A 9,678-nucleotide genomic window follows, 5' to 3' on the forward strand; every position below is an offset into this window, starting at 1 on the left:
CCCTAAGCTTTGGGAGGTGTATGCTTTTCATCTTAAAGTCTCACTCTTTATTTCATCCACTAATGGTAAGTTTGTGCAATAAAGTTTAAATGGTAACTCTATATTCACCCATTCATTTCATCAAATTGAACTCTAGACTAACTTAAGTCTTCATTCTTTAATAGTTATGTAACATCTCAAGCCCGCTACTAGCAAATATTGTCCAATTTAGTCCGATACGTATCGCCGTCAGTCTCACGATTTTAAAACGAATCTACTACGTTGGGGTTTCCACACCCTTATAATAAGGAATGCTTTATTGCCCTCTCCAAGCAACACGGGATCTCACAAGTTAAGTTTACTTATTGTAGTTTTATTTAACCTCACTAAAGTTTCCAAATCAAGAAAAAGTTTCATAGATGGTATGAGATTTGAATTATACAAAACGACGATTGTCGAGTCCTACCAAAAGAATGGAGGGTGGATTGTCGATTGGAGAGGGGAACGAATCTCAACAAGGACGCTGGGCCCCAAAGGACGGTAGATTGTGAGTTCCCAAATCGGTTGGAGAGGGGAATTGAACATTCTTTATAAGGGTGTGGAAATCTTTCCCTAGCAGACGCATTTTAAAAACTTTGAGTGGAAGTCAAGAAAAGAAAGCCCAAAAAGGACAATATCTGCTAGCATTGGGCTTGGGCCGTTACACTAGGAGTATTCTTTTCCCACGTCATTCCAACCTTAAACATCTGGAGGACGAGTTGGAGGTTTTGGAAATCTTATAACATAATTCAAACACATTGTCTTGAATGACATTATATGCGAAGAGTATGCTAAGTAAGTTTTGATTTCAATTCTTCTCCAAACCTAGCTCGTTTCTAAAGAAGCGCATAATGCAGACACTATGACCATATATGTGTTTGAAATATATGAATGTGTTGTACAGAGAAGGAAAAATGACTGACCTGTTACAGGGTATCCATTAGCTGGGGTTGTTCAATCAAATCACTTCACTAAGTCTGCTACGGGTGTGGGATAGCGGTACGTTCTCTAGTTATAAATTTAGTCACGGCCCCTTCTTCTTTCGATCACTGGAGCAAAAATTACAAACCGAATGTGAATATACCGCTAGCATAAATATAATGATCGAATAGAGATTCTAGCTTTACATCAGTTCAAAGATTACCATGGCTCTAAATGAGGCTAATTTGAGCCTTGATCTGAATAAGCACTTGGCCTTGAGATTTCTCCCTTCAATCTACCTTAATCAGTAGAGCAGAAATGGCTGATAGGCAAATAACATACAATCTCACCAGGCCCTCCATTAATGTAAGTCAAATTTCGGATACTGAAGGCTCGAGAACGTTACCAGCTAGCTTCAGCTGACCATCTAATTCTGTCAGTATAAAGTATATTTTGTCAGAATCGGGGTGACAATCTGCTGAAGCTGAAAACTGATGAATTCTCCCTTCCAATTCGATCCAACTTGACCCGGGATATTTCTTTTCTACTCCGTTTTCTTTCATCATTGCTCGGATATGAGCAACCTCTATCCAGTGTTTTTCTTCAGCATACATGCTAACCAAAAGATTGTAATGTCCACTGTTCTTGGGCTCCAAAATATTCAACCGTCGAACAGCATCTTTCGCAATCTCCGAGTTCCCATGAAGCTTGCATCCATTCAACAAAGCTCCCCAAATGATAGAGTTCGGTTCAAATTCCATACCGTTAATCAATTCTAACGCTTCATCGAGCAATCCCGCTTTACTCAACATATCAACCATGCAACCATAGTGTTCAACTTCGGGATGGATACCGTAATCACGAATCATGCTCAAGAATCTACTTCGGCCTTCTACAACTAATCCAGCATGTGTGCAAGCGCTTAATATGCTAATAAAGGTAACACCATTGGGCATGATCTTCTCCCTCTCCATGATAACAAACATCCTCAGCGCCTTCTCCGCATATCCATGAACAGCGAGCCCTTCAATTACTGCATTCCAGCAATATAAATTTTTATCCTTCAATTTGAAGAAAACCAAAAGTGATCGATCTAAACTCCCGCACTTAGCATACATATCAACTAATGCAGATCCAATATAAACATCGAGATTAAGCCCTCGAGACATTGCGTAATGATGTATCTCTTTTCCTAGCTCAAGAGCTCCAACGTGGGCACAAGCTGAAACAACAGTCGACATTGTTACCTCGTCGGGAATAATCCCATTCAATCTCATGTCGCCATAAATCATCAGCGCTTCTTCATATTGCTTGTTCTGAGAATAACAAGTGATCATAGTTGTCCAGGAGATTATATCCCTAGCCGGCATCTGATTGAAGAGAAACTCTGCAGACTCCACATTTCCCAATCTTGCATAGCCATCAATCATGGTATTCCAAGTTGCAGTATTGCTTTCAGGCATTTCCTCAAATAACTTCCTAGCTGAATCCATATCTCCAGCACGAGCTAGAGCTGAAACCATAGTAGTCCATGCAAAAGTATCTCTTTCACGCATTTCATCAAACACCTTTCGCGCATCCCCAAATCTCTCCAAATTTGAGTACAAATCAATCAGAGAAGTTTGAACAAACACATCCAATTCCAGCCCATGCGTCCAAATTTGACAATGGATCATCCGTCCCAAATCAAGTGCACACATACAGGTGCAAGCTTTAACTAAAGACGAAAACGTATAACTACTTGGCAAAACCTGCGATTCTAGCATATGAACATAACATTGTATAGCTCGAAATGGATACCCACAATATACAAATCCCCTAATCATCGCATTATACACAAAGACATTAGGATTTTCCATCTGGGTAAAGGCCAAAACAGGGTAATCTACAGAGTTGAATGTTAACGACGCGCTAATAAACTGATTCACTAAAAAGCAATCTTGGGTTGCATTAGCTTTGATCATTGAAGCATAAATACCATCCAGTTCGTTTATTGTGGAGCAGTTTTTGATTCGATCAAGAAGAGTTTGCTTGAAAGTAGGAACATACGGTCCTTGAAGAGTTCTTGAGGTTGAAGAACTTACGAAGTTGCTAATGCTTCTTGTTATCTGTTTAAGAGCGTTGGTAGGCGTGATTGAAAACATCGCTGCAGCTATTCTCCATCGCCATTTAGCTGAACCATTCTGGAAACTAGAGAGGCCGAGAGATCGGCTTTTCTGCGTATATTTTGGAGTGGGTGAACGCGAACTCCATCCTCCTTGTTCTTAATTTCTCTCATCTCCCGCCCTCTTCCCTTTTAACGGACAAAATAGAATTTAAATCCCATTTTAGTTTTTTTTTTTTTCTGTTTTCGTTGCATTTAGTTTCTAATTATTCTTATATTATTCTTATATGGACACACTCTCTACAATGGTACGATTTTAGTATAAACTCTCATTGCTTTGTTTTGGACTTCCCAAAAAGCCTCGTAACAATGGAGATAGTATTCTTGATTATAAACGGGCTTCCTAAAAAGCCTCGTAACAATGAAGATAGTATTCTTGATTATAAACTCATGATCATTCCCTAAAATAGCCGACGTGGGACTTTCATCCAACATATATTAGTTGAGAATCTAACTGACTCGAACTATCCGACATAAAATATAAAACTAAGTTGAGCTAAAAAAAAGAATTTTAAATTTGGGTTGGATTCAATTTTTGAAAAACTCAAAATTTAGGTCAGTTTGCTGATTAATATTTTTTAAACTCAAAAATAGAATTACAGTTACAGCCTAATTACTCAATCTTACCTTAATTTTAAGATTATTACAAAAATTAAAAATATTTGACATGTATAACCAATATTAGTGATATGTTGTGACTTGTGAACGTTTGATATTTAAACTTTATGAGATTTTAATATTAATGCAACATTTATTGTATATGAGTGTGATTTTTTGTAATATTAAAAAAAAAAAACAACCCGACAACTTAAAAATAGGGTTAGAACCTTGCCCCTACCCTACTTTTAAGATTATTATGAAAATGAAAAATATTTGACGTTTGTAACTGATGTCACTAGTATTAGTAATGCATTGGTGACATGTGAATATTTGATATTTGAGTTCTACTAAATTTTTGTTATTAATATAGCATCGTGGATAATTATAATTTTTTTAATACCCAACTAACCATGTGTAAACTACTGAATTTAACATCATTTTGCCTATATATATCAACAAGGATGTCTATTCGATTTGATTCAAGAATTCCATGAGTTCGTATAATAAGATGATCAACTGAACCTTAGCACCAGCCTTGAGGCCATCGGTTTTGATAATCCCATCCCTTGAACCATTTCTTCTTCGAGTTCGATCCCAACAATGTCTTCCTCTTCCCTCTCCACGGTAAAGACAACTTCGACAAAAACAAACTCCCTTTCACGTACCTCGACTTCTTGAGATGTCGTAGTCGAGGCGTGTACGAGACGGGCAAGTAATAGCTATTCTCATCCTCTTCTAGAAGAGGAAAGATTTCGTCTCGAGTATGAGCGGAGTTGAGCTTGAGATACCTAAGTTCAAGAGTCTCATGGGGTATGTTTCTAGCTAGCAAAGGAGAAGCTCCACCCCAATTGTTCTTGCCAAGAGAAGGGTGTTGTGGTGTTCTAAATTCTAGTATGGGCCTCATTTGCTTCACTCACCAATACTCAACCAACCATTTTCAGTTGGTTTTTGTAGTGAGAATCTTGGTTTTGTCTGTCTTTTTTCTTGTTCGTAGATATCAATGGGAGCAAACTTCCAAGAACTCCATTGGATTCTTCAAATTAGCCTTTAAATTTAGATAAGTTTCTTTATTGGAGACGTAAAATGAAGCTTGTTTGCTTTGCTAGAAGAATTATGAGCCAAATGGAGGTGAGTATTACAAGACATTACATCTTGTTTTCATTTGGCTGTACATTGTTATAGTTTCGTTGCTAAATGTATTAGAATTGTGACACCCGAGTAAAGAAAGAGTATATGAATGAACCGAGACTATATCGAATAAGAACGCAATCTTAAAGATATGATTTGACTTAAAAGAATTGAAAATTAATATATATGTATACAAAATACATCTTCATTTTCGAGCAATTTTATGTAGGTTGATCTCCTTAGAATTTTTTAAAGACGCATGAGCGAAGAAAAAATATATGGAAAGAACTCAAGTTGGTCTAGAGAGACCGTTTTTACTCTTAGAAATAAGAAATAACGTAATCGTAAGTAAACCTAAGAGAATGTTTGAGCATTTAGGTAATGGATACACATTCCAAATCCTGATCTGCAACATCCTAGAGGGGAACAAAACATTCTTAACAAGAAAGCTCTTCTTGACAAATGCATTTTAAAAACCTCGAGGAGCAACCTAAAAGGAAAAGTCCAAAGAGGATAATATCTGCTAGTGGTGAATTTGGACTGTTACAATGATACTACAGTCATACCCAAATAAGGTGGATGGTGAAATCTCCATTAGTTGAAAAGAAGAACAAAACATTCTTTACATAACAATATCGACTAACAATGGCTTAAGACTCTTAAAAAAATATTTAGAAGTGACTCTTGGAAAGAATATGTAAAAGATTTATAATGCTACAATAGTACATACTCCTTGAATTCAATACTGAATGTTCATAAATAATATGTTACTTTCTTTCATGAATATTTGAAACTACCCTCCTAGTGCTATATATCCGCACAGATAGACAATGAGGTGACACCAATTCTGTGAAGGGTAATGAATCAATCAAAACAAAAGGTGTTCATTCAAGTTAGGACTTTCGTATTCTAGGTTTATGGTTAATTTACATTACTGAGGCTATGAGCTTGGCAATTGAATTGTGTAACCACTACACTACGAGGTTAGATGCTGGGAAACAAAATGGACCATCGCTGGCGTGCAACAACAACAAGCAACTTTTCAGCTCCAAAGTTCTTCACTCAGCTTCTGCAAGTCGAGCGCGTATCGTCTCGGCACTCGATAATTTATCGATGCTGCAATAAGAAACCAGACAGGTTTTTGCATTTAAGTAACCCCTCGTCGGAGAATCATCAAGTTTTTGCAGAAGGTCTATTATGATAATTTTCCAATACTATGTAAGAAACGCTTACCAGAGTAATACATCACCACTGGATGCCAACTTCTCAGAAATCCATTCGGGAACCAGTTCTAGCAACAAATTTATCTGTTCTTCAATTTCCTCTACAAGTAAGAACATATGAAATGAATCAGAATCAGCTCCAGACAAGCTAAAATAAAATGGAATGTAATTATAATAGGTGCGTTATTTGCTTACTTTTGTCAACAATGTCCATGTTGCCAACGATTATTTTGTATATTAGCTCCTCCCTGGTAATAACTGTGCGCTTGTGGAACAAGAAGAAGATAGCATTGAAGAGTTTGGGTAGGCTGGCAATCATTTTCTGTCGTCTCTTAGCTTGAGATATTGCCGGCATTTGTTCTTCTTTGATCTTCCTTTCTTTCTCTCTGATCTGCAAATTGAGAACACGAGAAATTATTAACATAAATTGCCATGCTTGACTGCAAATGGAAGTTTCAATCAAGCACAAAATAAGAGAGAATTGCTTATAAGATAGGGAATGGTCATACCGATTGCACAAGGCTCTGAGGTAGAATATCTAAAATGTCATCGTCAGGTGATGCACATCTTGTAAGATCTTTTTGATCATCATTTTTATCTTCCTTTGTGGGAGTGTCAAATACAAGTGATCTAGAGCGGGGAGGACGTCGAACCAACTTGTTTGCTGAGCGAGAAGAATCATCATCATCGGGACTCATGGAACTTCTTTTTGGTGGAGCCATTGCAGGTGTGCTAGCCATCAGACGAGCGGGGGTCGAAACAAGCTTTGCAGGAGTTGATTCTATATCACTAGTTTTTGCAGTTGGCTCATCTTCATTTGTAATGGCTACTCTAGCTGCCATATTACTGGGAGTAGTGGGAAGGGGAAATGCTGAAGAACGAAGTGGAGAAGCATAGTTTTCAGGACAATTTGAATTGCAGGTTGAGTTGGAAGGTAGTTTAACAGGGGAGAAAAGCATAGATGAAGATTCTGTCTCGATTTTTGTCTCGGCATCGGAACCAAATGGAATTTGATCAGAACGCTTAGAAGCTTGGCCAGTTTTCTCCATTTCTCTGCTACCTTTTTGAGAGAAACGCCGGGTAAAAGATGGTGAAAAATGAGATAACCCCATTAATTCCTTCTGTTTACTTGGGCCAGTAACAGTCATGGTAGATTTAATTATCCGAAAACCTTGATTTTCGTTTGAATGATCTTCTGCAACACTTGTTGATGAAATTGCTGGTTGCTCAGCGGCCAATTGCTCAATTGGTGCCTTGACAGATGATAAAAAGTTGGTTTTTGGAAAAAGATCTTGACTTGAGCAATTGAATGGCTTTGGAAGCAAATCCTTTGGAACATCATCAATCTGAATATAAAAACATATCTTAGAATGTTAAAATTTGAAGACGTGGGATACAATACTTCCAAAATACTACAGGAGAAGATTGACTTCCAAATTGAATAAGAAAAATCAAGCCATCAAGAGTGGTCATCAAATAAATGATAACCATAAACTTCAGTGACCAGAATGCTATCAATCCTTGATATGATCACCAACTTAATTCCTACACTACACAAATTGGGACAAGCACATCCAGCAGGCATCATCAATGCATTCTGTTTTAAGACATTCTGTAGCAACTAGAAATCAGAGCAAGCACTAGCAAATAATAAAGGGATCCCAAGTTCACATTTAAGACCAGTAACTATAGAGAGAATTAACATTCTAGGATTCATGACCACAAACACAAACAAATACTACATCCACAAATCAGAGAAGGAAACTGCAGCATACCTCTGGATGGGAACTTGCAAACTCTGAAAGCCGTGCCTTGAACAACTTTCTCAATTGCATATACTGGTTTCCTGTTTCAACGTCATCCTTATTATCTAGCACGCCAAAATTGAAAGATATGTGAAGATCTGGTTTCATACAACTGGTCCGCTCATCAAAGATCAGGACCTTCTTAAGCTCTATTGCTTCAGGTACAATAAACTTCATTTGGGCCAAATGACCATATGAAAACCTCCTGCACTCGCAGCCATCAAAGTTCAGAATCGGAAAACACAACACAAGGTCTAGAGATGCTCTCATGAGTAGTAAATAAGTCAAATAACTAATGGCCAAAAATTAAGTACGAATGAAGGTTTTGAAATCAATCTTATGAGGCTTAACTTCCTATATCAGAACAAAGACAATTGCACTTCACGAAAAAAATAATCATATATTTAGAACAAAGTCCATAGGCGTCGTTTCTTAATTAATTATCATTACAAACAAGCATTATTTTGTTACAAGCTGACAATAGAGGATCTAACAAACTTCTTCAGTGTTACTTAGGCACCTAAGTAAGATTCAAAATACTAAATTATCTACAGTATCAACACATAAATTGACCATGGCATCCGATGAAGGAGAGGAAAAGTCAATGTAGAAGGCAGAATGAGTACCTATCAGTAAGGACTTCGATCTTGGGACACACATTAGAGAAGTTGGATGCCACACCTTTAAATCGTAACAACCGCATTACAGAGTCCAAGCTATCAAAGAACTTGCTCAGAAATTCAAATCTGCAAACACCAAAGTAACAACATTCATTCACTAAACATTGATACTAGATCTAAAAGCAACCAGCCATCATAATCCAAATTCAAGATCAAGAAACGAAAGACTTACTTCTCAGGCAACTTCTTATACTTATCTACCGAAGTCTTGAATCTACTAGATGGACTTTCATTCGACCACGAATCTATCTGCCTTCTGACCGATTTACTCCCTTCAGTGGTCAGATCACGAGGCAGCTGACGATTAGATTCACGGACACTCTCGGCAGCTCGCCGCACCTCTTTGATTGAAAGCGCAACCTTACGGCTCCTAGTTCTGGTAGAGAGCTCCGCCGACTTCTCCGGCGTCTTGGAACTCAAAGATTGTTGATCCTGAAGTAAGGATTTGGAGTTGGAGCGCAAAGTTTTCTTCGATTTGAAGGGTAAAGATGATGATGGAGAAGAAATCTTCTCGGAGGCGTCCATTGTTACCGATTGGAAGAGATGGGAAAGGGCAAAGAGAAAGAGGTGATTTAGGGTATGAAATCTGAGGAGCTTTTATATATGGAATGAATTTTGGCGGGAATGGGGAGCTAGCGCTGCTCTATGGCCTGCCACGTGGTCTCCCGCCAAAACAGCCCGTTCGATCCCGCGCAAATGTCCGATGATGTTTGGGAGCTGGGTTAGTATAGCCGGACTACGAACGGATTTACTGGGACTACGTATAAGCCAGCTTGAGGGAACGTTGGTTCCCGCCAAATTCTTTCGGCTTGTTCGGAATATGGATTAGTCTATCCTGATTGTTTGGATTCCCTTCGATCTTGAGGAACGTGGGCCAGCCTGGATTTTCTTTAATTATATTTTGTGTGAATAATTTTTTAAATAATTTTGTTGATTTATTACCCACTTAATTTTAAAATTATAAATTTAATGTAGTGTCGTATTTAAATCTATAGCTAATATATCAATTAATTTTTAAAGAATGTCAAATTTATTAACGATTTATTAAATATAAAATTCAAATTTTTTAGATTTATTTTATATTTTTTAAAGTTCATAAATCACTTTATTTATAATTTAACTTCAATAGTTTTTTTACG

General features: G+C 37.5%; 2 protein-coding genes across 2 annotated transcripts; both read right to left on the minus strand.

The window, feature by feature from the left end:
* Nucleotides 1–731: 731 nt before the first annotated feature.
* On the minus strand, nucleotides 732–3,218 carry LOC111466933 (pentatricopeptide repeat-containing protein At1g06143). Its single transcript, XM_023111620.1, has 2 exons — nucleotides 1,163–3,218; nucleotides 732–1,067 (listed from the first exon to the last, which is right to left on the minus strand). The coding sequence occupies exon 1, from the start codon at nucleotides 3,081–3,083 to the stop codon at nucleotides 1,311–1,313; it is 1,773 nt and encodes a 590-aa protein (XP_022967388.1). The 5' UTR covers nucleotides 3,084–3,218; the 3' UTR covers nucleotides 732–1,067; nucleotides 1,163–1,310.
* A 2,312-nt stretch (nucleotides 3,219–5,530) lies between these two features.
* LOC111466932 (CDT1-like protein b) lies at nucleotides 5,531–9,097 on the minus strand. The gene is made up of 7 exons (XM_023111619.1): nucleotides 8,712–9,097; nucleotides 8,486–8,605; nucleotides 7,830–8,064; nucleotides 6,564–7,400; nucleotides 6,250–6,445; nucleotides 6,065–6,155; nucleotides 5,531–5,947 (listed from the first exon to the last, which is right to left on the minus strand). The coding sequence occupies exons 1-7, from the start codon at nucleotides 9,062–9,064 to the stop codon at nucleotides 5,890–5,892; spliced, it is 1,890 nt and encodes a 629-aa protein (XP_022967387.1). The 5' UTR covers nucleotides 9,065–9,097; the 3' UTR covers nucleotides 5,531–5,889.
* Between the last annotated feature and the right edge of the window lie 581 nt (nucleotides 9,098–9,678).

Source organism: Cucurbita maxima, unplaced genomic scaffold, assembly GCF_002738345.1.
Source record: "Cucurbita maxima cultivar Rimu unplaced genomic scaffold, Cmax_1.0 Cma_Scf00032, whole genome shotgun sequence".
NCBI classification, from domain to species: Eukaryota; Viridiplantae; Streptophyta; class Magnoliopsida; order Cucurbitales; family Cucurbitaceae; genus Cucurbita; species Cucurbita maxima.